This window comes from Macaca nemestrina, chromosome 16, assembly GCF_043159975.1.
Source record: "Macaca nemestrina isolate mMacNem1 chromosome 16, mMacNem.hap1, whole genome shotgun sequence".
NCBI classification, from domain to species: domain Eukaryota; kingdom Metazoa; phylum Chordata; class Mammalia; order Primates; family Cercopithecidae; genus Macaca; species Macaca nemestrina.
The window spans coordinates 74,483,702-74,510,109 of NC_092140.1; the positions used below are offsets into that span (position 1 = coordinate 74,483,702).

The window sequence follows — 26,408 nt, forward strand, 5'->3', positions numbered from 1 at the left end:
CGCCCAGCTAATTTTTGTATTTTTAGTAGAAACGGGGTTTCACCATGTTGGCCAGGATGGTCTCAATCTCTTGACCTCGTGATCTGCCCCCGCTTGGCCTCCCAAAGTGCTGGGATTACAGGCGTGAGCCACCGCATCCAGCCAGAGTAATCTGTTTTTAAAGAAGGGATACATTACTTTTCTTTTTTGTTTGATTTGTTTTGTTTTTGAGACAGAGTCTCACTCTGTCACCCAGGCTAGAGAGCAGTGGCACGATCTCGGCTCACTTCAAGCTCTGCCTCCCAGGTTCATGCCATTCCCTGCCTCAGCCTTCCAGGTAGCTGGGACTACAGGCACCCGCCACCACGTCTGGCTAATTTTTTTTTGTATTTTTAGTAGACGCAGGGTTTCACTGTGTTAGCCAGGATGGTCTCGATCTCCTGACGTCGTGATCCACCCACCTCGGCCTCCCAAAGTATTGGGATTACAGGCATGAGCCACTGTACCTGGCCAAATTACTTTAAAATAAATGAATCCCACATTGGCTTTCCTTAAATCCGGAGTCTTCTTGTATAAATAAACTTCTTAAAAAAGAAAAGACTGAGAAAGGAAGTCTACTGAATGAAATGAACAGCAGTGCTCTGGTCCATTTAACCAACTGTGCCATTCACATTACACAAGCCAGTGTCCTCTATATCTTGGATCAAAATTTCTTCACCAAATTCAAAAACAACTTCCACTCCCATACCATCAACTGCCTAGATGTCTATGAAATATTTGGAAATCATCAAAAGAAAAGTAGTGAAGATTATGTCATATTGTTGATTCTATTGGTTCAGTAGTTGTATAAAGCTCTCTGAGAAATGAACTCAATTTTTAGTTGAAACGAATGAAGAGAACAGACTTTAAGTACCTACTATCTGCTCATTCAGGGTGTTTCGCATTCTTGATATTATCATAACAACCCTGTGAAGTCAATATTATTGCTGAGATTGAAAGAGATGAAGAAACTTTTCTAAGAGCACGCAACTTTCAAGGATTGAAATTCAGATTGGTTCCAAATACACGTTAGCACCAAAACTCTGTCAAGTGAAATCTTATGTAGAACCCTAATATACACAACATCATTGCATGTGTGTATGAAGTGATTTATCACACTGAATTACAGGGAAATCAAAGAGAACTCAAGGTAACATGCTTGCCTCCAATTTTTTAAAATTTGAGAGAGTTGGCTTTTTTTTTTTTTTTAAAGAGTTAAAAATATAAAGTGAAATATGAATCAATCATGCAGAATCACTGAAGCATGAGAGAATCCAGGGTTGCAAGGGTCACGGTTTAGAAAGCACTGCACTGTAGACCCTACCCTCCCTCCTTCATGAAGAGTCATCAACATCAATGCATTTACAAATGTCATATTTATGTTTTATTCCTACCAATAGCATTAAGTATACTCACAATACTCACCATAGTCACAGAGCACCACCAACAATAGATTTGAAAAGTCTTTCAACATTGGTTTCATTCTGATCGGCAAAATCCCAGGTCTTTAGTCTCCTCATGTCCTTTCTCACGTACAGATTGTGATTTTTTTCCTCAAAAACACCTGAAATTAGAACCTCAAAAAATGATGGCTCCATTCAATGTGATTGATAAAATAGTAATCATGAAATGACAAAACCATTCTAAAACTCAAACTTCCTAAGTGATATTGAAAGGAAACTAGAGAGGACATTAATTTTCCCTGGGGCAATGACTTATAATTATACAAGCCCCTTTCATTCCATTGTAACTCACAGGTCAAGAATATGCAGGTATGCCCAACACCCACTAAGATTATCTTTGCACAACACCAAAGTCTCTTCCCTTTATAGCACATCCTTAAGTGGAGAGTTTATTGTTATTTGCTTAATGTTATCAAAGTTAATAACCAATTTGGATACATTTTCACATTATTTATCTGCTTGGCATTTCACACTGATAAATTTACTAAATTTCTGCTAAACTTTAATTTAGCATTGTGCTATATATACTCAAATGCTCCCTGCCTGGCGTCCACAAATGGGCTAACACTTCCTTGCACAATTGGTGTGTTACCAGGATTGCTTCATTTATCGATTCCTAGGAGCTACATCCAAGCGATCAAAGCTTTTTTAAAAAAAGATACTCCAGAATACTACAATTAAATGTGAACTCCATGTGGCCCTCACTTCCCTTGTTTAGGGCAGCCTAAGGAGAAAACAGATAAATAACAATCATCTTCATCAGTCCTGAAATACTTGTTGCTGCTGGTATGTATCATGAGATTGGTGGTTCACACAGCAATCTTCCCAGTCTACCTAAGAGGGCAGGGAAGACCTTGCTGGCCTGTGGTTCACAGCTATTTGTTGGAAGAGGCACTTATTTTATTTAATTAATTTATTTATTTAGAGATGGAGTCTCGCTCTGTCACCCAGGCTGGAGTGCAGTGGCGAGATCTCGGCTCACTGCAAGCTCCACTTCCTGGGTTCACGCCATCCTCCTGCCTCAGCCTCCCAGGCAGCTGGGACTACAGGCGCCCACCACCACGCCCACCTAATTTTTTGTATTTTCAGTAGAGACGGTGTTTCATCGTGTTAGCCAGGATGGTCTCGATTTCCTGACTTCGTGATCCGCCCGCCTCGGCCTCCCAAAGTGCTGGGATTACAGGCGTGAGCCACCGCGCCCGGCTGGAAAAGGCACTTATTTTATATAGACTATTCAACTATAGAATAAGATACTGGGCATTTAAGATAGTTCTTTCATATTAGAGTCTAACAAACTATGTATTAATATTAAATACAACCAAATATATATTTTCTTAATGTTGATGGTCCCCCCCATTATTCACAGTTAATCTTTTTTTTTTTTTTTTTTTTTTTTTAAGACACAGTCTTGCTCTGTCACCCAGCCTGCAGTACAGTGGCATGATCTTAGCTCACTGCAACCTCTGCCTCCCAGGTTCAAGTGATTGTCCCACCTCAGCCTCCGGAGAAGCTGGGATTATAGGTGTGCACCACACTCTTGGCTAATTTTTGTATTTTTAGTAGAAACAGGGTTTCACCACGTTGGCCAGGCTGGTCTCAAATGTCTGACCTCATGATCTGCCCACCATGGCCTCCCAAAGTGCTGGGATTACAGGCGTGAGCCACCACACCCAGCCCACAGTTAATCCTTTTAAGAAGCAAGAATATTATATTCCAAATACATGTTACATCTCTTCAGATAAGAGCACAAATTAGTGGAATTAAGAAGACTGATTGAAATAAGCCAAAATTCAATGGAAGGGAAACTGGTGTGTCCTATTAGCTTTCTTCCATTAACAGTGGGCTGAACAAAGGAAATACTGTACTTCCTGAAAGGGAAGCAGAGATTTGAAGTGTAACTATGCAGACGATTAGGGCTCCCTCCTCTTCCCCGCCACCCCTACCCCCCAAAACAAAAAGAAAAGGGAAGAAGAAGAAAATTGTTTTGGGTGGAATTAGCCACAGATTTGACCCAATTCTTTCCTTGAACATGGACTGGGAAACCTGGCCAAAGTCAGCCAGTAAGATCCTTGCAGAAAGCATCATATCACTTGGGCAAGTGTGAGCACTTAAAGACAATTACAATGCTTCTTTTAAGTCACTGAGACCTGGTAACCAAACCAAGGAGAAGCAAGCTCCCAAAAGTTGAACTGGCTTCTCTCAGATTTGTTTGCTTCCACCACAATAACCTTTTTATTTTTGAAGCCCCAAATCATAACTGATTTTGTGATAACACATTTTCTTTCTTACGAAAATGATCCCTAAAACATAGAATGGTGAGATAATCTATATTTAGAGCTGAATGGAAAAAGACTTATAAAACAGACCAGCCTACTTGTCAATCATAATATGGAATATGATCATAACATTAGTCATAATATGTCTCTTTAATTTCTTTCTACCTTGCTTGCTTATTTTCTTTCAACTTGTTGTTCCAGATCCCGACTGACTTCTTATAATGTTTGGCTTGAGAATTGTTCTAGGAAATTAAGAACTTAGGTATATTTTATACACATTTGAAAATACTTCTACATAGCATTCTTGTATGTAAACTTTATAGACAAATTCTAAATGCATCAGCTGAGAAGGTGGGGAAAAGTTGTGAATATTCTCAACGGCTAACAGCATCACCCAATCTCAGACCCCATGTTTTTGCTGAAACCAGCTAGGACAAATGCTTCTAAATCTCCCTTCATAGCTGCAGAAAAAGAAAAGGAATCACACTAATGTCCATGGGACCAATGATTCGTGAAAAAATAAAAGGGAAAACGAAGAAAAGTTATTTTGTCCCTTCTGACCAACATGCACATGTTCCTGTGTATATATAGGAATAGTATTTATTGGGAGGAAATCTGTAGTTCCAAAGCAGCTCGTGTAAACAGGCTTCATTTATACGTTCATTCGAGTCTGCTCTGCCCTGGTCCCACCGGTTGGGTGCAGCGTTCCTGGGACGCCGTGGCTCGCCCCATCTACTCAGCTTCCCAAATGCCCGCAAGCCCAGTTCACGCTTGGAAATCTACCCCTCGTGTCGTCAGCTGAAAGCCCTCCTTAATGAGGACCGTCTTTAATTTAATTTAATCCTTGTATCTCATACTTTTTGTATCTGAGAAGGGATTTCTTTTTGGAAAGAAACAGTAGCTCAAGACGCGATTTTTCAAGGTTCTGTGGCCAGTCTTAGTCACCCGGCAACGTCTGAGCCAGTGCAGAGCCAGGTTCAGTTAAATTCGGGACTCCGAGGTGTGGAGACCAATACTCCTTAAAAGCGTCCCCTGGAGCCGAGGCGGGGGTGTGGAGGGGCCGCCAGCGTCCACCTGCGCCTTCAGGCTGCTGGGAGGTGGCAGGGTCCGGGGGCATTTCCCGACCCCAGCGGAGCCTCCGAGGGTCTCGCGGCACAGGAGCGCCCGCTGGGGCGCGGACGCCGGGATGCGGAGGGCGCTTCTTACCTTTCCAGACCGACAGGCAGAGACCCCAGGCCCGCCGGGCGAGTGGCGAGGCGGACGGGAGGCCTCAGGGGCCGCGAGGCAGCGCTCCGAGCATCCCGCGTCCCGGACTGCGCGCCCTGACCCCGCGGCGTTCCGCTCCTACAGCCCCGCCCTGGGCCGCCCCCGACGGCGTGGGAAGGGCGGGCACCGGGAGGGCGGGGGACACCCGGGACCGGGCGTGGTCGGCTCCCGCCCCTTCTGGGCAGCGCATCCTTTCCTGCCCGCCCCCAGCTCGCCAGCTGCTGGACAGGAAAGAGGCAGGAAACGCGCGGCCAGCCAAGGTCCTGCGGCAGGGGGTGCGGCCCCGGCAGACGCAGGTCCCCTCCACACACACCCGCGTCCACAGCACACAGCCGGATCAGGGGTTTAACTGAGGACGAGGCAGCAATCTCCTGACACTTCACATTCAATCACTTCTACCCTAGTGTCATTTTCTTCAGGGAGACCACAAAAATTAAGTCCTTGAAGTGGCACAGCATGTGGGCTGTAAACTTGCTTTCCCAAATGTCATTGAAGAGTTTCAAAAGAACATAGTTCAGGTAAAGTGCATCTCCATTTTCCTTCCCTGGGGTCAGAATTGGTTATTAAAAATAACTAAACATTTTTAAAACCCTACTCTGCAAGTGTTAAAAGTTCTTTTTATGAGAATGTGAATTAGTTCAGCCACTGTGGAAAGCAGTTTGGAGATTTCTGAACTAAAAACAGAACTATCACTCGACCCAGCAATCCCATTACTGGGTGTATCCCCAAAGGAAAATAAATCATTCTGCCAAAAAGACACCTGCACTCCTATGTTTCTCACAGTACTATTCACAATAGCAAAGACATGGAATCAACCTAGGTGCCCATCAACAGTGGACTGGGTAAAGAAAATGTGGTACATACACACCACGTAATACTAAGCAACCATAAAAAAAGAACAAAATCACGTCATTTTTAGCAACATGGATGCAGTTGGAGGACAGTATCCTAAGTGGAACAGAAAGCCAAAAACCGTATGTTCTCACTTATAAGTGGGAGCTTAAACAATGGGTACTCATAGACATAAAGATGGCAACAACAGACACTGAAGACTCCAAGTCAAGGGAGGGAGGGAAAGGGGCAAGCGCTGAAAAACATCCTATTGGGTACTACGTTCATTATCTAGGTGACAGGATCAATAGAAGCCCAAACCTCAGCAACATGCAATTACCCTTGTAACAAACCTGCATATGCACCCCCAAATCTAAAACTAAAATTTAATAAAAAGTTTTAAGTTTTTTGGAAAATATGAGGATAGATTCCACCTTAACAGCTGTGCTTGTTAAATTGAGTAAATGAGCGGTATGGTTTATGACTTGCTTTTCTTTTATGCAGAATATACCATTTGACAGCAAAACTAATATCCAGTAATGGAAATCAAAGCACAGTGGTGGCCTCTGGAGAGCGGATGACTGGAAAGAGGCACGAGGGAACTTTTAGGGGGCGACAGATATGTTCTATTGTTTGGAGTGTGAGTTACATGGATTTGCTAAGCATTTGTTAAAACTCGTTTGACTGAAGATCTGTGCATTGCAGTTTGTAAACTTTACCTCATTTTAAACGTATTTTAAAATATGTGATTTGCAGATCTTTGACTCTATCACTTCATTTTTTTTAAAGGTAGCACAAGTATTTACCTATGTTACCAGAGGTATAAAATTTTCTAAGAACTTGTCTTGTCAGCCAGGTGCAGTGGCTCATGCCTGTAATCTCAACAATTTGGGAAGCCAAGGCAGGAGGATTGCGTGAGCCCAGTAGTTTTAGACCAGCCTGGGCAAAATGGTGAGGCTCCATCACCACAGTAAATAAGAAATTATTTGGGAGGCCAAGACGGGTGGATTGCTTGAGCTCAAGAGTTCAAGACCAGCCTAGGCATCATGGCAAAACCCCGTCTCTACCAAAAATAGAATATACTAGCTGGCTGTGATGGCACATGCCTGTGGTCCCAACTACTTGGGAGGCTTAGGCAGTAGGATCACTTGAACCCAGGTGGAGGCTTCAGTGAGCCAAGATGATGCCACTGCACAGGCTGGGTGAGACCCCATCTCAAAAAATAAAATAAGAAATTAGCCAGGTGTGGTGGCATGTACCTGTTGTCCCAGCTACTCTGGAGGCTGAGATGGGAGAATTACTTGAGCCCGAGGTTGGGGCTACAGAGAACAGTGATCACACCACTGTACTACAGCCTATGTGACAGAGTGAGACCAACCAATCTTGTCAAATAGTTACTTCTAGCAATACTAATTAAATCCATCCAAAGTTTCAAAGAAGACTTTAAGGTGACCATCCAATTTCACTGCCAGTAGAATTATCTGGTCTAATCTCCATTCACCAATTTACACTAGGATTATTTTTCAAATACATACCACCCAGCCCCTGGCATTTCAGTTTTAAAAGCAAAAGCTCAGTGGAAAGAGCAGGCATTAGAGTTATAAAAGTACAAAAATTAACTGGTGTGGTGGTGTGCACCTGTAGTTCCAACCATCAGGAAGCTGAGGTGAGAGGATTGTTTGAGCCCAGAAGGTAGAGGTTGTAGTGAGCCGAGATTGTGCCACTGTGCTCCAGCCTGGGCAATAGAACCAGACCGTCTCAAAAAAAAAAAAAAAAAAAAAATTATATGGGGGTATAAGGAACCCAGAACAGGATAAAACAATCTTGAAAATGAAGAGCATATTTGGAGGACTCACATTTTCCAATTTCAGAATTTACTACAGGCTGGGTGTGCTGGTTCATGCCTGTAATCCCAGCACTTCGGGAGGCCAAGGTGGGCGGATCACTTGAGGTCAGGAGTTTGAGACCAGCCTGACCAACAGCAAAAATCCATCTCTACTTAAAAAAAAAAAAAAAAAAAAAAACCACTAGCTGGGGATGTTGGCACACACCTGTAATCCCAGCTACTCAGGAGGCTGAGGCAGAAGAATTGCTTGAACCCGGGAGGCAGAGGCTGCAGTGAGCCGAGAATGTGCTACTGCACTCCAGCCTGTGTGACAGAGTGAGAGATGGTCTCAAGAAAAAAGAAAAAAAAAAAAAAGAGCTTACTACAAAGCAGTAGTAATCAAGACAGTGTGATATTAGCAAAAAGATAGATATATAGCTAGAATTGCAAGTTCAGAAACTCATCTATGGTCAATTGAGTCTTTTTTTTTTTTTTTTTTTGAGACGGAGTCTCGCTCTGTCCCCCTGGCTGGAGTGCAGTGGCCCGATCTCGGCTCACTGCAAGCTCCACCTCCCGGGATCATGCCATTCTCCTGCCTCAGCCTCCTGAGTAGCTGGGACTACAGGCGCCCGCCACCGCGCCCGGCTAATTTTTTGTATTTTTAGTAGAGACGAGGTTTCACTGTGTTAGCCAGGATGGTCTCGATCTCCTGACCTTGTGATCCGCCCGCCTCGGCCTCCCAAAGTGCTGGGATTACAGGCGTGAGCCACCGTGCCCAGCCTTGAATTTTTAAAAAAACAAAAAACTCCATATGCAAGCATATGGTCAATTGTTTTTTGACAAGGGTGCCAAGACCATTTAATGGTCAACTAATGGTGCTGGCATAACCAAATAGCCACATGCAAAAGAATGAAGTTGGACCTCCTACTTACACTGTATACAAGTAAAAAGATACACTTTTAGATAAAGCCTAGATTAAATTCCAGCCCTGACACTGCAAACCTGGGTAGATTTCTTAATCGCTCCTTCCCTTCACTGTAGAAGGCATAAAATAGTTATTGTGAAATATTATAGTGATTAAGTGAAACATATTGGAGGCAACTTTCTCTGCATTAATCTTTCAGGCACATACTTTTTCCCCAAAAACCTACTCTTCAAGGGTGGAAATCCAGGTACAAGTGATATGCTTGGTCATATTTTAAATAACAGCTTTATTGAACTGACTGGTCAATTTTGTCTCCATTAGAATTCTTGCCAAACTGTACTGCTGTCTTTATTGGACAGTTAAGATATAGTTTAACGTTTTCTAAAAGAAGGCAATATAAAAATGAAAAAAAGCTTTCAAACGAACAGTGGTATGGTCAGTATTGAACTGTAACTGATCTGGCTCTCAAAATACCTTTAATTCTCTTTCTGGGTTAGCAACTGATCTAGTAATCTTGTGCAAATTGTATAAAATTTATACACTATCTCAATAACTCCGTTTATACAAATGGAGAGAGCTTTTTTCCTCTGGGTAATGCTCTGAGATGAAAGCTATAACTGACTCATGATTTCGTATCAGGACACAAGGAAGAAGACGAATGGCCCAATTTCCACACTGTAATAACAAGAACTTACCTGTGTATATAACAACTACTCTAGAGTGCTTTCCACATCATGCACATGGCCCATGCCATATTTGAGTAAGACAGAGCAGATCTCACTCAGACAGGCTAAGCCTTGACAAGTCTGGTTGAGAAACCTCTCGGGAAGAGAGTAAAAGACAGAGTTGGTTTGCTAGGCAACTCATGCATGACTCAGTACTATAATTCAAAAATCACCCAATTCAGTTAATACTTTACTAGGAATCTACCATGTACAGTCACTGACCTAGGTCAGTGAGAATTCAAAAGAAATGTTACATGACAGTCTTTGAACGTAAACCTAGTTTCTCTATTTTCTTATGGTATCAAGACAACATTTAAGAGAACAAGACAAAATATAGTTAAGCATATGGAAAAGACAATAGCTCTTATAGAGTTTAGAAATAATAGAGCTGTCTATTGGAAACATTTCTGGAGCAGGCAGGATCGAGCAAAGTATAATTTAGATTGGTGGGGGTGGGCATGGGAGAGGGGAGGTGAGTGGGAAGAAGTAAAGAAGGGAGGTTTGGACAGACAAGGGAAATATCCAGGAGCAGGAAGGGGCACACCTCTGCTGTTCCCTTTTCCCAACACCTTCCACTTACTGACAATCTCTTGGTCTTTGTGAGCCTAGTTTACCAGGTTCTTCCTTTCCCACAAAGTCTTACAAAGCCCTCCACCAGGACTAAGGGCTCCTTCTTCTGTTCTCCCCAGCATGGTACATATGCCCCTTCCATGGTACTTACTTCATTCTATCTTCAGTGAAAGTCACTTACATGTCTGTTTCCCCAACTAGGTCTCCCTTTTCTTAAGGACAGAGCTGTATCTTATTCATCTTTTTATCCCCTCCCACTACCAGTGCCCAAAAAAATTGCTCACAAAAAATTGCTATATGTTCAAAAAAATGTATTTTTCATTGAATTGAATGGGAGCTAAAGTAGGATAAAGTGGAGCCAAATTATAAATAGGAATATAGGTCGGCATTCATTCATTCAGTAAATATTTATTGAATGCTTATTGTGTCCAGGCCCTGTTCTCGGCTCTTAAGATACATCCATGAACAAACCAGACAAAAACCTCTGCCCTTGTGCAGCTTATACTCTAGATTGTAAGGGATGGGATTAGCAATAAATTTACATAAATTCAACCATACCTACTGGAAAAAGACACATGCATGTAAATTATTAATGCTATAAGAATCTACTCTTGATATGCAGTTTGTATTTTTGTACTTAATATAAGCATAATATATTCATACCTATGTATCACTCCACAGGAATTTAAACTTTAAGACTACAAAGAGAACTTCATTGATAATTTAGGAGATTTTCAAGGACCATTCTGAGCATGCTCAATTTTGTCCTTAGGCACGGTCTTTAAAACCTAACCACCTTCCAAGTTGTGACTCCACTGTACCAAAATGAAGACTCTCAGACTTTTGGGCAAAAGAACCATTTTAAGTATTTGAGCATGAGAATGATGACAAGATGAATCCACATTCTCTCAGATTAATCTGGTAACAAGGAACAAGAAAGAGTACATTCATCTGAATATACATAGTCAGGCAACAGTGGAATTCACATCAAGAATTTTTTTAAAAACCAAACCAGTTCATGACATGTCCCATTCTTTTTAGACAACGAAAACAGTAACAGCTCAATGTCATAAATATTTATAAGCAACTCTTAATTATAAAATCCAAAGGAAAAATTCTTAACATAACTGGCTTTAGTATGATTAAAGGCTTATCATTTGCATATATTTTTCAGAGTATTTAAAAAGAATGCCAAGAAAAATCATTTTTAAATTTTGTAATAATTTTACTCTATATACATTAATACCAATCATTTAACCTTGAAAACACAATCTTCACTAACACAATGTAAAAAATTTTTTTGACAGTAAATGACTGGAAATATTGCATTACCATAAAGCTACAAAGAGGTTCATGCTCCTAAGAGCAAAGTTAGGAAAACAAAAAAATAATAATTATGCCAGTGATAAGCACCAAGACAGAACTTTTTTGCACTTAGGGCCTGATTGGTTGTATTTAAACATAACTTCTACATTAGAGGACCAAAATCACACCTTAAAATAATGGCCCGAAAAAAAAGATAAAAATGCACAAATACATACAAAGGTCTCAAAACAGTGACGAATGCCCACTTTAAAAATAATAAAATCAATCATACTCATTTTTAAATTAATATGGCATTTGCAAAATATATTTATATGTCACTTTTCTTCCTTCTTAAGTCATTTTATACAATTTGGATTGCTCCATTTCTTTTCATCAGTTGTCACACTAAAGTAAATAAATATGTTAAATTATGTAGGTTTGCAGTAATGAATCCAAACCATTAGCGCTAGATCGAGTAGCTCCAGCAATCCTCCTTGCAACTCACTCCAACTGGTGAAACAGATTATTTATCTTTATAATTTTAAAAGCCTTAGCCAGGTGAGAGAGAGAGAGAGTGTGTGTGTTTGTGTGTACAAGTTTGCCAGAGCAGTGTGAGACAGTAAGTACCACCCAGAAAGAGGTGAGACATATAAACAAGCTTACACAATGGTCCAACTAACCCCTAAAAGACTTGGGCAGTGAGACACTGAGTTACCCTCAAAATAAACCTGAGGCTGAACAATGGGGGAACCAGAGGATCCGACACCACAATGAAGAGTCAGTGACAGGTTTGGAAAACAAAAACTAAAGTGGGATGTCTCAGGCACAGCCTTCCTGTGACACTGGAGGACACGAAATAGCAATAGCCACTTTTCAGGCAGGGATAAGGGATTGGGATCCCCTGGGTCTGCAGCGGAGGGTCCCTGGCACTTCCCAGAGGGCACTGTAGCAGCCTCTGGCAGTGGCCCTCCACCTTACCCACTGACAATGTCTTAGGGGTTCCAGAGTGTGAACCTGGGTATCCCTCTTCCTGGCTCCAAGGGTGCTCCCAATACAATACTTTCCCTCCCGCAGGCTTGGCCAAAACCATCACCACCCTTTCACTTCCAACTCAGTTTCAGAAAGGGCGTCTCCTGTCCTGTGGGGTCCCTGAGTTTGAGATAATGCCAACATACTGGAGGCTGTAGAGCAGTAACATGTGAAGTCAGGCAGTCACTTTAAAACTTAAGCAATCTACATGCAGTATTAGCCAGTTGTTGTTATCTCAGTAACACTTCTTACCGAAGTAGTTTTTCCTCACAATTTATAGTATAAAGAACAAAGAAAAAATATTGCTGGAATATGATAGACTTTTTATAGTTCAGTGTGGAAACTCCTTATGGAAAAGAAAAGGAGACATTACTTTTCCACTTTCGATCTCCTGTCTGTGGCTTTGAGGTAGAAGAACACTAAGGTTCCTGTGAAGCCATTTAAAGGCTCCCTCTGCCTTTCCACCAGCACAACAATCCCAGGGAATTCCTGAGCTGTCTACCTCCTAAATTTGTAATCATAACTCTGGGCATGTCTATACAGCCCTCTAGTTCAGTTTCAAAATCCACAGCATTTGGAAACAAAATGACACAGTTGCATTCTTTAAATGCCAGTCATGAAATCATCACTTAAAAAAACAAAGAGAAATTAGATAGAATATATATAAATATATGTGTCAAATAAAATTATTTCATTTTTAAAGGTGTTTTATTTGGTATGTTGAAGACATGCCTATGACTGCTTCTAAAAGCCCCTGGGAGGAGCCTCATATAGCAAGCTGCAGTATATTTTGTCCCAACATTGTCATGTGTAGTCAGTGAATTTCAGTCACATCAAAATAATCTAACCTGTCTGAACATGCAACTTCTCTTTTTATTCTCTGCAAAACTAAATTCCCTTCTTTATAAAATGATTAGATTTGAGGATCAAGTTAAAATCCACTATATTTCAAGTTAAACTCTGAGGGTTCTGCACAACTACAGCATGATTTTAAATTCATATTGGCATTCACTTTTCTGAATTTTCCTATGCATATCCTAAATAAATTTCCTGGACCATATTTAGTGAGAAATTAAAAGAGATTTACATTGCACTGTGAAGTTCTAATAAATTCTCAGTTGATCGGGTTTATCTCTTAGCTCAATGTCATACAACCTCTACATGACGCAAGCATACGGACAAAAAGGATTTTAAATACAAAACCCTTAGCTCTGTGTCATAAATAAATTTGGGTAAAAACGCAGGCCTTCCACTGAGTCATCACGGCAAAGATGGCCCATCTTCTCTGCAAGCAGCAACCTAAAAAAAAAGAAAACAAAAAAACCCACACAATTATCTGTCCATGCAGAAACACAAACATACATGGTAATGAAAGGTAAGAACCTTAGTTACCTTTCTTTGGCTAGGAGGACAGACATTCCCACAAGCTTAGCAAACTCTTCCGATGTTAGGGATCCCTTTTCTGAAACCTAATAGAAACACACAGCAGAAAAAAAATGTAATTAATTTAGGACACTAATTTAAACACACTCTGGGTTCTAATGGTAGGCAGAATGTATATGCAAGAAATAATTTACTGAATGTCCTACTAAAATTCAAAGAACATTCACACTATAACTAAATCTTAACTAATGCTTAATCCTACAAAAGTTGAAGGACCCAGAAGGGACATACTGGAGGCTCAAATATCAAGATCAAGCTCTCCATAATGTAACAAAGTCACTGTACTAAAGCCTAAAGAGAATTATGATACTCTGAAAAAGAATATGTAACAATTCTGAGTACATATTAATGCTCCAGCGAAGGGACTTTACACATAGGTTTAGTTTAAAATATGTGGTAGAAATATCTGTAGTCTTGGGGTTTTCATCTAGTTGAAAATGAGAAGGATAATAAATAGAAGTTATTCAAATTATATAGGCTCACCATAGAAGCTATGAAGACAGTACTATTTCAAGTATCCTAATGAGTAATATTGGCAATTTGGCCAGTAAAATCCATCCAAACTACAGTCGCTTTTTATATTTTTGAAGCAATTATTTTCATAAAACTTGTGGTGTTTTATCAAGCTGCTTATGTAGGTGTTACTGGAAGAAAAAGTTTGTGTTGTAACATCTGATAAAATTAAAAACCTGTTCTCAACACTGAGTTTTAATAGAAAAGAAAGCACCTCACTAATTCTAATTATCCTTACATGTAAGATGTTAAGAGTGTCAAGAAGTTTCAAAAAGCTCTTAACATATGACTTTGGTTAATACTGATTCATTGTTAGTGATAAACCATTTTTATTTGGGTGTGTGAATGTTACTTTTCAGTAAAGTTAAATTCAAAAGGAAATCCTGTTTTTTGAGTTGCTAAGCCTTCAGGTCTTCGTAGCAAGCTCTAAAGACCGGAGAAAATCGGCTTCACATACTGTCTCCAGGGCCGAGGCCACCATTTCCTCTTCCTTGTGAGATTGAAGCTCAATTACCATGACGCCACTGTCAAACACACGGAGCCTGAAAACCACAGGTGCGAGAACAAAGCCAGGAATTATCTAGGATATCCAACTGCTGAAAAGCAGCACATCTTTTATATCTTCTTTTATGCCCAGGTCTGAGGGCAGTATTAAACAAAACAACATTTAAAACATATTGAACACAAGGGACAATGGCATACCTAAACAGCTCATGAATACACAGATAATCAAATTATGAACTAGAGTCTACATGCTAAAGAAAATGCCTAGCTTTTTTTTTAGATGGAGTTTCGCTCTTGTTGCCCAGGCTGGAGTGCAAATGGCATGATCTTGGCTCACCGCAACCTCTGCCTCCTGGGTTCAAGCGATTCTCCTGCCTCAGCCTCCCAAGTAGCTGGGATTACAGACATGCGCCACCATGCCCGGCTAATTTTGTATTTTTAGGAAAAACGGGATTTCTCCATGTTGGTCAGGTTGGTCTCGAACTCCTGACCTCAGGTGATCTGCCCGCCTCGGCCTCCCAAAGTGCTGGGATTACAGGTGTGAGCCACCACACCCGGCTACCTGGGTACTTTTTTAAACCTAAGGAAAAGAATATTCACACCTGAACATCTCCAGAGACTAACACAAAATGTCTAAGGGAAGAGGGGCTAGTTATTCTGACCTCATGGGAAGAACCTACATTCTTATCTCATTCCCCCAAATCCAAAAGAGTCTGACTCCTAGCCCTGTTAGGACATGCCCAGCCCTAATAAAGAGGAAATAATATAATTTCAAGAAAGCAATAATCTGGCTTGCCACTAGGGACGGCAAACTTCGCTGGGCCTTCCCATCTACCCCATGCAGAAACATGGCTGCAGGCGGCAAACTTCCTGCAGAGGTTCCTTTACCTGAGAGGTAATTTCAGTGCTTCCAGCATCTTGCACGCATTCACTAAATCTTCTGGTGAGAGCAACTAATAGGGAAAAAAAATCCAGTAATGCTATACAATGGTAATGATCACTAAAACAGAAGAGTAAATTTTAAAATTACCATTTATCAAAAATTTTAGGTGATTTAATCACTACAAAGCAAAAAAGACTGACAAAGGAACCAAAGACTTCTATTCATTAAACCTGTGCTACCCAATAAAATATGCATGCCACATATGTCACTGTAAATTTTATAGCAGCCACATTAAAAAAGTAAAAAGAGGCCAGGTGCGGTGGCTCACACCTGTAATCCCAGCACTTTGGGAGGCTGAGGCGGGTGGATCACAAGGTCAGGAATTCGAGACCGGCCTGGCCAACATGGTGAAACCCTGTCTCTACTAAAAATACAAAAATTAACCAGGCGCGGTGGCGGGTGCCTGTAATCCCAGCTACTTGAGAGGCTAAGGCAGGTGAATTGCTTGAAACCAGGAGGTGGAGTTTGCAGTGAGCCGAGATCGCACCATGCATTCTAACCTGGGCGACAGAGCAAGACTCCATCTCAAAAAAAAAAAGAGTAAAAAGAAACACATGAAATTAATTTTAATGCATATATTTTATGTAGTCCAATAGATTGAACATAGAACCAATTCAACATATAATCAATACAAAAAATTATTAATGAGATATTTAACATTTCCTTATTCTGTACGAAGCCTTCTAAATCTGGTGCATTTTTACACTTGCAGCATTATCTTGATTTGGATTAACTACATTTCAAGTCCCCAGTCAGCACATGATGTGGCTATCCTTTTGGACAGTGCAGCCTTAACAAATCAGCATAGTGTGGTGATGACAAGCACAGCTTTCAGTCCCACAGGATGGCCCCAGAGCCAGTCCAGCCTAGAAACAAATACCTGTCAAACCACTGTCTCTGCCTGTGGCCTTGCTCAAGTTATTTCATCTTTCTAAGTTTCAATTTCCTATTCTCCAAATTATCCCCTACAGTAAAAGTAGCCACGTCACTTGAGTTATTGGGAGGATAAATGAGGTAACACGTGCAGAGCGTCCAGTGGATGGTAAGTACTCACTAATGGTAGCTATGATCAGTATTCAGATAAAAACACAGAGCAGGGGCTTAACTCATGGGACTGGGTGAGCCATTTGCATGGAGGTGACTGTCGGGGCACAAAGAATACCTAGACAGAACCTTGGAGGCCAAGGACATCTGGATGTGAAGGAGCAAGGACAGCTGAAGAATAGCCACTGCTGATACCCAGCCAAAGGGGCAGGGCAGCTTTCCCTCTGCATTATCTACAAGGCAACTTGTTCCAACTGAGTTGATTCAAAAGAGTTAACTATTGCAGAGGAAGGGCTTCCTGAACAACTTTATTTATCACAATACAAACAGAAAATATTAGAGCGGAACAGTTTCATTCAGTCCAAACCCTTATATTAAAGGTAAGAAAACTGGCTCCCTAAATGCCGGCAAGGATGTGGAGAAAGGGGAACTCTTACACATTGTTGGTGGGAAGGTAAATTAGTACAGTCACTATGAAAAACACTATGGCGATTTCTCAAAAAACTGGAAATAGAACTATCACATGATCCAGCAATCCCACTGCTGGGTATATATCCAAAAGAAAGGAAAGGAGTATATCAAAGAGAAATCTGTACTCCTATGTTTATCGCAGCACTCTTCACAACAGTCAACATCATTTGCAACAACATAGATGGAACTGGAAGACATTGTTTAGTGAAGTAAGTTAGCACAGAAAGACAAATATCACATGTTCTCACTCATGTGTGGGAGTTAAAAAAACTGATTTCATGCAGATAGAGAGTAGGAAAATGGCCATTAGAGGGTGGGAAGAGTAGTGGGGAAGGAGGGATAAGGAAGGTTGGTTTAATGGGTACAAAAATACAATTAGAAGGAATAAGAGGCCAGACACAGTGGCCCACGCCTGTAATCCCAGCACTTTGGGAGGCCAAGGCAGGTAGATCACCTGGGGTCAGGAGTTTGAGACCAGCCTGGCCAACATGGAGAAACCCCGTCTCTACTAAAAATACAAAAATTAGCCAGGCGTGGTGGCGGTCGCCTGTAATTCCGAGTTACTTGGGACACTGAGGCAGGAGGATTGCTTGAACCAGGGAGGTGGAGGTTGCAGTGAGCTGAGGTTGTGCCACTGCACTCCAGGCTGGGTGACAAGAGTAAGCCTCCGTCTCAAAAAAAAAAAGGGGGGAATAAGACAATAGCATCCAGTAGTACAATAGGGCAACTATAGTTAACAATAATCTACTGTATTTCTTTTTTTTTTAATTAATTTATTTTTTGAGACGCAGTCTCGCTCTGTTGCCCAGGCTGGAGTGCAGTGGTGTGATCTCGGCTCACTGCAATCTCCACCTCCCTAGTTGAAGGGAGTCTCCTGCCTCAGCTTCCCAAGTAGCTGGGATTACAGGTGCCTACCACCAAGCCCAGTTAATTTTTGTATTTTTAGTAGAGACGGGGTTTCGCCATGTTGGCCAGGGTGGTCTCGAACTCCTGACCTCAGGCAATCTGCCTGCCTCAGCCTCCCAAAGTGCTGGGATTACAGGCGTGAGCCACTGCGCCCAGCCCTATTGTATATTTCTTTTTTTTTTTTTTGTATATTTCAAAGTAACTACAAAAGTGGAATTGGAATGTTCCTAACACAAAGAAATAATAAATACTGGAGGTGACAGACCCCTAATTTCTCTGATTTGGTCATTACACATATGCTTGTATCAAAATTTCACATGTACCCCATAAATATGTACAGCTATTATGTATCCATAAAAAAGAAAAAATAAAAATGTGGGGGCCGGGCATGGCGGCTCATGCCTGTAATCCCAGCACTTTGTTTGGAAGGCCGAGGTGGGTAGATCACCTGAGGTCAGGAGTTCAAGACTAGTTTGGCCAACATGGGGAAACCCCGATTCTACTAAAAGTATGAAAATTCTCCTGATGTGGTGGCACACGGCTGTAATCCCAGCAACTTGAGAAGCTGAAGCACAAGAGTTGTTTGAAGCCGGGAGGCAGAGATTTCAGTGAGCTGAGGTTGTGCCACTGCACTCTACAGAGTGATACTCTGTCTCAAAAATACAAAACAAAACAAAAATATTAAAGGTAAAAAAAAAAAAATGTGGTACATGTATACAGTGAAATACTATTCAGCACAAAACAGAATAAAATCCTTTCATTTGCAGCAACATGGATGAACCCGGAGGATATTACGTTAAGTGAAATAAGCCAGACATAGCAAGACACCACCACTTGATCTCACTTACATGTAGAATCTTAAAACAGTTGATCTCATAGAAGCAGAGAGTAGAAGAGTGGCTACCAGAGGCTGGGGAGGGTAGATGGGAGCGGGGGATGGAGAGAGGTCGGTCAACAGATACAAAGTTACAGTTAGACAGGAAGCATGAATTCTGCTGCTATATTACACAGAGTGACTAGATAATGACAATGCAGGGTAGTCCTTTTTTTTCTGTTTCTGGGTACTCTTTTTTTTTGAGATGGAGTTTTGTTCTGTCCCCCAGGCTAGAGTGCAATGGCACAATCTCGACTCACTGTAACCTCTACCTCCCTGGTTTAAGCAATTCTCCTGCCTCAGCCTCCTGAGTAGCTGGGAGTACAGGCATACGCCACCATGCCCAGATAATTTCTTTGTATTTTTAGTAGAGATGGGGTTTCACCATGTTGGCCAGACTGGTCTCGAACTCCTGACCTCAGACAATCCGCCAGCCTCAGCCTCCCAAAGTGCTGGGATTACAGGTGTGAACTACCATGCCCGGCCCCGAGTACTTTTTATTGATACATAATATCTTACATATTTACGGCGTACAGGGGCTATTTTTATTAATACACATGCATAAAATGTGTAATGATCAAGTCAGGGTATTTGGGGGTACCTATTACCTGAAGTATTTATCATGTCTATGTTTTAGGAACATTTCAAGTCCTCCCTTCTAGCTACTTTGAAATATACAATACATTGTTGCCTCCCTACTCTGCTATTGAACATTAGAATTTATTCCTTCTAACAGTACGTTTGTACCTATTAACCAACCTTTCTTTTTCCCCGCTCCTACCTATACACCTTTCCCAGTCTCTGATATCTATCATCTATTCTCTACTTCAGTGAGATTAGCTTTTTTAGCTCCCACATGAGTGAGAACAAGAAATATTTGTCTTTCTGTGTCTGGCTTACTTCACTTAACCTAAGGACTTCCAATTTCTCCATGTTGCTGCAAAGGATGTGATTTCATTCTTTGTTTATGACTGAATTGTATTCCATTTGTATGTATCTGACATTTTCTTTATCCCTTCATCACTGATGGACACTTAAGTTGATACTATCTGTGTTTTGAAAAATGTTTTATTTTAGATTAGGGGGTACATGTGAAAGTATGCTACACAGATAAACTTGTGTCACTAGGGTTTGCTATGCAGATTACTTCATTGACTAGATATCAATATTAAGCCCAGTACCCAATAGTTATCTGTTTTGCTCCTCTCCCTCCCTCTAGTCTCTACCCTCAAGTACTTTCCAGTGTTTATTGTTCCTTCTTTGTGTTCATAAGCTCTCATCATTTAGCTCCCACTTATAAGTGAGAATATGGGTATTTGGCTTTCTGTTCCTGCACTAGTTTGCTAAGGATAATAGCCTCCAGCTCCATCCATGTTCCCACAAAAGAATTATCTCACTCTTTTTTATGGCTGCATATGACAGACAAGAGAGGATTTTTAATGTTATTACCAGAAAGAAATGATAAATGTTTAAAGTGATGAATATCTTCATTGCCCTGTGATATGGTTTGGTTCTGTGTCCCCACCCAAATCTCATCTTGTAGCTCCCACAGTTCCCACATATTGTTCGAGGGACCTGGTGGGAGATGATTGAATTATGGGGATGGGTCCTTCCTGTGCTGTTCTGGTGATAGTGAATGTGTCTCATGAGATCTGATGGTTTTAAAAACAGGAGTTGCCTGCACAAGCTCTCTTTGCCTGCCACCATCCACATAAGATGTGACTTGCTCCTCCTTGCCTTCTGCCATGATTCTGAGGCCTCCCCAGCCATGTGGAACTGTGAGTCCAATTAAACCTCTTTCTTTTGTCTTTCTTCAAAAATTCTTTAAAAATTGCCTGGTCTCAGTTATGTCTTTATCAGCTGCGTGAAAATGGACTAATACACCCTGATTTTATCATTATGCAATGTATACATGCACTGAAACACCATATAGTACCCTATGAATATGTACAATTATTGTGTCAATTATAAAGAAAAATAGAAAAAGTTTTGAATAGCAAAAAATAAAAATAAAAAAAGAAGAAGGAAAACTGAGTCTCAGAGATGTTAAGTAAGCTACTGAAGGTCACTAAGCAAATCACTATCAAAACCAAGAAAAGAATCTACCTCCTAGATCCCAGGGCAGTATTCTTTTCACTGTACCACAGTGCTTCTCAAAATAGCTTTGATATTCACAACCCTTCCTCAAATTGTATTCGGAATTTGTATTAAGAAAGTCTATCTTTAGTTAAAATAATATTTAAATTTTCTATTCTTACTTCCATTCCTCGAGCTCGGTTTACTAAGCAGTACACCTCCGTGAGTGACATTATTCCCCCTCGTTCCTGTTAAAATATGAAATTTTTAAAAAAGTATTATGTTACAATTACACCAGTTAGCATTTCTTAACAGAAATCATAATCACAGTGAAATCAGACATCATAAAAATTTTTAAGAAGTTTATAAAAAACTTTATTTATACAAAGGAGAACCTATTCAGATACCACGAGGCAGTTCAGATTCAATACTTGCATTTTAATTCATTACCACTTTATTTTTTTATTTTTATTTTTATTTTTTTGAGATGGAGTTTCTCTCTGTCACCTAGGCCAGAATGCAGTGGTACAGTCTTGGCTCACTGCAACCTCTGCCTCCGGGTTCAAGCAATTTTCCTGCCTCAGCCTCCTGAGTAGCTGGTACTACAGGCATGCACCACCACGTCTGGCTAATTTTTTTGTATTTTTAGTAGGGACAGGGTTTCACCATGTTGGTTGGGCTGGTCTCGAACTTCTGTCCTCAAATGATCTGCTCACCTTAGCCTCCCAAAGTGCTGGGATTACAGGCATGAGCCACTATGCCCGGCCTCATTACCATTTTAACATTTACTTAAATGAAAAAAGGGGCTCTACACCATGTTTCAAAAAATATATTTAAATGTTTTAACTTACTCCAGCTAATAAATGAAAAAAGTATAGAATTAAATAAGACTATTACCATTTTGCAACCTCCAATGAAATAACAGATCTAGGTAATGACTGTCAATGGCTGTTAACATCACAAAAAATTTTTTTTTAATTTAAAAAAAGACAATTGGACATTATGTATCTCTTGATGGAAGTACACAACAGCCTCTATGAAATAGTCTTGCAATAATAATTTTTAAAAACCCTAACAAACCTTTATTATAAATACCAGTTTATAGGAAATACACAGGACAGGAAAAGCACACTCTATAATCTAAACAACTAATTTCTTCAGGAAACACATTGTGGGGTGGGAGGTGAGAGAGGCCAGAGAAGAAATAACCCATGAAATTAAAAACAAACAAACAAACAAACTTGAAACAAATCAACAAACTGCAATGAATCCTGATTGAAACAGACCAACTGTAAGGGAAAATGTGAATACTAGGCTGACTCGGTGGCTCACACCTGTAATCCCAGCACTTTGGGAGGCCAAGGCGGAGGGATCAACTGAGGTCAGGAGTTCGAGACTAGCCTGGCCAACATGGTGAAACTCCATCTCTACTAAAACTATAAAACAATTAGCCGGGTGTGGTGGTGGGCACCTGTAATTACAGCCTCTCAGGAGGCTGAGGCAGGAGAATTGCTTGAACCCAGGAGGCAGAGGTTGCAGTGAGCTGAGATTGCGCCACTGTGCTCCAGACTGGGCGACAAGAGTGAGACTCTGTCTCAAGAAAAAAAAAAAAAAAGAAAATGTAGGCTGAGGCAGGCAGATCACAAGGTCAGGAGATCGAGACCACAGTGAAACCCCGTCTCTACTAAAAATACAAAAAATTAGCCAGGTACCGTGGTGGAAAAGAAAACGTGAACACTAGATATTAGATAACATTAAGAAATTATTTTAATTTTTTAGATTATGAAATGGGATTACAGTTGTATTTAAAGGAGTCTTTATCATTAGAGTTACATACTGAAATGTTTACAGATAAAGTGATGTGATGTCTGGGATTTGCTTTCATATAATTTTGAGTGGAGGTTGGTTTACAGAAGAAGCTGGATGATGGCTACAGAGGATTCATTATACTATTCTATTTGGCATAGGTTTGAAATCTTTTTTAATACAAGTGCTTTAATAAACTTTTGATTGCCTGAATACTATCAGACTAGAAGATGAATCTGGATTATGGAATGATTAATAGTACTAAATAGTAAAGACTAGATGTATGGAAATATATCTATTCAGAGAAAGATCATATATTTCCTTTTTAAAAATAAGGAAAACTTCATATCAAATAGATTTAGAAAATTATAGATGTCAAAAATGAAAATTAAAAACAAATTAGAAAATTACAAAGAATAATAAGCACAGTGAACTTATTTAATATACCTGAAAGAAAAAAAAAACATGTCAGTTGACAATAACCATACCATGAAAGGAGTTATGCTCTTTTTAACTCTTCTGATGACATACGGCTAATTTCACATAGTTTAAAAAAAACACATAGGTTTAATTTTTACCTCTAAAGGCACCTGCAATATTCCAGCCAGCTGTTTGGCCAGTTGCATGTGGTACTGTGTGCCTGAGCCGTAGGTTTCTCTGGTAACTGGGTTAGCGATTCCCATGCTCAGCAAGTAGGATTTAAACCTGATGGTCTATAATAAAAGAGGAGAAAATGCAGAATTGTCTCTCCACCTCCATATTTGAAATTCTTCCATGACAAATTCAATTCCACTCAATAATTTCTACATATCCCCATTCCTTCTACTGTGTTTCTGTGCTGTGAACTGTAAGAGAGCAGATTTCCAGGAGTTCCCTGCATACATCTAATTATTCTCCTTCCTACTTCTCTGCTGGTCTCTCATATTCTGTTTACTTCACAAGTTTGATGTGAGATTCAGAAAATGCCTCTGCTATATTTAATGCCAACCAAATAGTACAACTGAAAACTTAGGAAAATAGCTGTGATTAGATTGTAGACAAACTGAATGAAACAAACATCAAACTTAGGACAGCCACTCCTTGTACATTTCAGTATTTCTGTTTTCTACACTCTAAAAAAAGGCATTGAAATAGCCTTTAATCCTAATAGAACTAATATAATTTTTATGGTTGACTTTTCTTTGGCACTTTCACATATCCTCAAGTCCTAAAAGAAATAAAACAGGGCCGGGCGTGGTGGCTCAAGCCTGTAATCCCAGCACTTAGGGAGGCCGAGATGGGCGGATCACGAGGTCAGGAGATCGAGACCATCCTGGCTAACATGGTGAAACCCCGTCTCTACTAAAAAATACAAAAAAAACTAGCCGGGCGAGGTGGCGGGCGTCTGTAGTCCCAGCTACTTGGGAGGCTGAGGCAGGAGAATGGCGTGAACCCGGCAGGCGGAGCTTTCAGTGAGCTGAGATCTGGCCACTGCACTCCAGCCTGGGCCACAGAGCAAGACTCCGTCTCCAAAAAAAAAAAAAAAAAAAAAGAAATAAAACAGGCTGGGCACGGTGGTTCACGCCTGTAATCTCAGCACTCTGAGAGGCCAAGGCAGGCAGATCACCAGGTCAGGAGATGAAGACCATCCTGACTAACATGGTGAAACCAGGTCTCTACTGAAAATACAAAAAATTAGCCGGGCGTGTGGCACACGCCTGTAGTCCCAGCTACTCAGGATGCTGAGGCAGGAGAATCGCTTGAACCCGGGAGGCAGAGGTTGCAGTGAGCCGAGATCACACCACTGCACTCCAGCCTGGGCGACGGAGCGAGACTCCGTCTCATAAATAAATAAATAATAAATAAAACATAAATAATAAATACAACAGTACATTCAGAAAGACAATGTAAACCACAAAAACCTTCCTGCATTATTTGTGTTATCTAGTTTCAAATGCCTTAAAAAAAGCAACTTATTTACCTCATCTTCTGTGATGTCACCTTGTTTGTCTTTAATTTTATTAGCAATTGATTTTGATAACTCCACCATTTCTTTAGCCTGGCAAATAAAAAGTAAAGACTGAAAAAGCAATATTGTCCCCAAAATGTCTGCTTACAAAATATATTTCAAAAACTGTATCATAATTGGTATGAATTTAATAGGCATAAATGATATATACCTTGATCATTAGTTTGCTGAGGTCCTCAAAGGCCTGAAATGAGAAATGAATTTTTGTTGAAATCCATCTAAATAATTAAAGCAATGAAGCACCCTCTACTTTTTCCCCATAAAAATTTGAAATTTTCGGCCGGGCGCGGTGGCTCGCACCTGTAATCCCAGCACCCTGGGAGGCCGAGACAGGCAGATCACGAGGTCAGGAGATCAAGACCATCCTGGCAAACACGGTGAAACCCCGTCTCTACTAAATTTACAAAAAAAATTAGCCAGGCGTGGTGGCAGGCGCCTGTAGTCCCAGCTACTCGGGAGGGTGAGGTAGGAGAACGGTGTGAACCCGGGAGGCGGAGCTTGCAGTGAGCTGAGATGGCGCCACCGCACTCCAGCCTGGGACAGAGCAAGACTCTGTCTCAAAAAAATAAAAAATAAAAATAAATAAAAATTTGAAATTTTCTTGCAAATATCAATTTGTTAATAAATATTTATATAAATAATAAATCTACCTTACTCTAAAATTGCATTTTAGCTAAAAAACCATACATTTTCCAAACAAACTACAAAATAACTTCATTTTCAAAGAGAAAATAATTATTATTGATTAAATAAGCAAAAGGTGATATAAACAGTAGTTCAGAAAATATTATTTACTGTTATTTGATAAAAGTAAATTCTGTCACTGTCACTGGTTTTTTTCTAAAATCATTTTCTAATAGGAAGTCAAGAATAAAAAGCACTACCAAGCATTCCTAGTTAAAAATGGCAATACACAGCTGCAGGAATAGTTATCTGGGCACAATAATTTTGGCTTTAACACAGGTCTGACTTAACTGAAACAGTAAGTCTCAGGCTCTGATTATCAAACCCATTATGCTTGTAGATATGGTGGATATCACAAAAGAAAAACATTCAAATACCATCTAAATGTATCTACATAGAATCAACTGTTTAATTTGCTACAGCAAAAAACTACTTCGAAGGCCTCTTTGAATTTAAATATATTTATAATAAATTATTTCAAGTTACTGAAAATATACTCCCAGTGCAGAATATCTTATCTAATTGATGCATACAGATGTTATTTTTTAAAACCAGTTAAGCAGCTTGTCATTAACTGAAATATCAGTCCATATGGTGGTCTGAAACATAATAGTGGCTCTGACCAGCTTATGCCCATCTGCAGGAAAGCCTCCCCCATCTGCAAAAGGATTTTGCTAAAAGAATAGTGTGTTGCGTATTCTTATGGCCAACTCACTAAGGTTAATACTGAAAACAAAGGGGAATGTGCACACACCTAACAGGAATTTCCTTAGATAAACAAAAGACTTAAACACTGGATTCTTATCAGCTAGAGCCAGCAGCTGCAGGAAACCCTTTGTGAGAAACTCTGGGCACCAGCTCTGAAACCAAGTCAATTCTAACATTTAGATAGAGGGCAAATCA

General features: G+C 40.4%; 2 protein-coding genes across 6 annotated transcripts in view; both read right to left on the reverse strand.

Annotated features, from left to right (window-relative positions):
* The window catches only part of LOC105490765 (thrombospondin type 1 domain containing 1), a 29,708-nt gene extending 24,602 nt beyond the window's left edge, over positions 1 to 5,106 (reverse strand). For 2 of the 4 annotated variants that reach the window (XM_011756679.3, XM_011756677.3), the window contains exons 1-2: positions 4,964 to 5,106; positions 1,444 to 1,582 (exon numbers count right to left, since the gene is read on the reverse strand). In XM_011756679.3, coding sequence (XP_011754981.1) covers positions 1,444 to 1,501 — 58 coding nt within the window. In that variant the 5' untranslated portion in view covers positions 1,502 to 1,582; positions 4,964 to 5,106. Of the gene's footprint in view, positions 1 to 1,443; positions 4,936 to 4,963 lie in introns of those variants that run through there. The other 2 variants (XM_011756678.3, XM_071081278.1) reach the window with 2 other exon arrangements.
* Positions 5,107 to 8,910: 3,804 nt separating this feature from the next.
* Positions 8,911 to 26,408, reverse strand: part of LOC105490763 (vacuolar protein sorting 36 homolog) — a 37,726-nt gene continuing 20,228 nt past the window's right edge. For both annotated transcript variants that reach the window (XM_071081280.1, XM_071081281.1), the window contains exons 7-14: positions 24,973 to 25,005; positions 24,774 to 24,851; positions 23,392 to 23,526; positions 21,190 to 21,255; positions 15,582 to 15,646; positions 14,647 to 14,731; positions 13,626 to 13,702; positions 8,911 to 13,532 (exon numbers count right to left, since the gene is read on the reverse strand). In XM_071081280.1, coding sequence (XP_070937381.1) covers positions 13,439 to 13,532; positions 13,626 to 13,702; positions 14,647 to 14,731; positions 15,582 to 15,646; positions 21,190 to 21,255; positions 23,392 to 23,526; positions 24,774 to 24,851; positions 24,973 to 25,005 — 633 coding nt within the window. In that variant the 3' untranslated portion in view covers positions 8,911 to 13,438. The remainder of the gene's footprint in view (positions 13,533 to 13,625; positions 13,703 to 14,646; positions 14,732 to 15,581; positions 15,647 to 21,189; positions 21,256 to 23,391; positions 23,527 to 24,773; positions 24,852 to 24,972; positions 25,006 to 26,408) is intronic.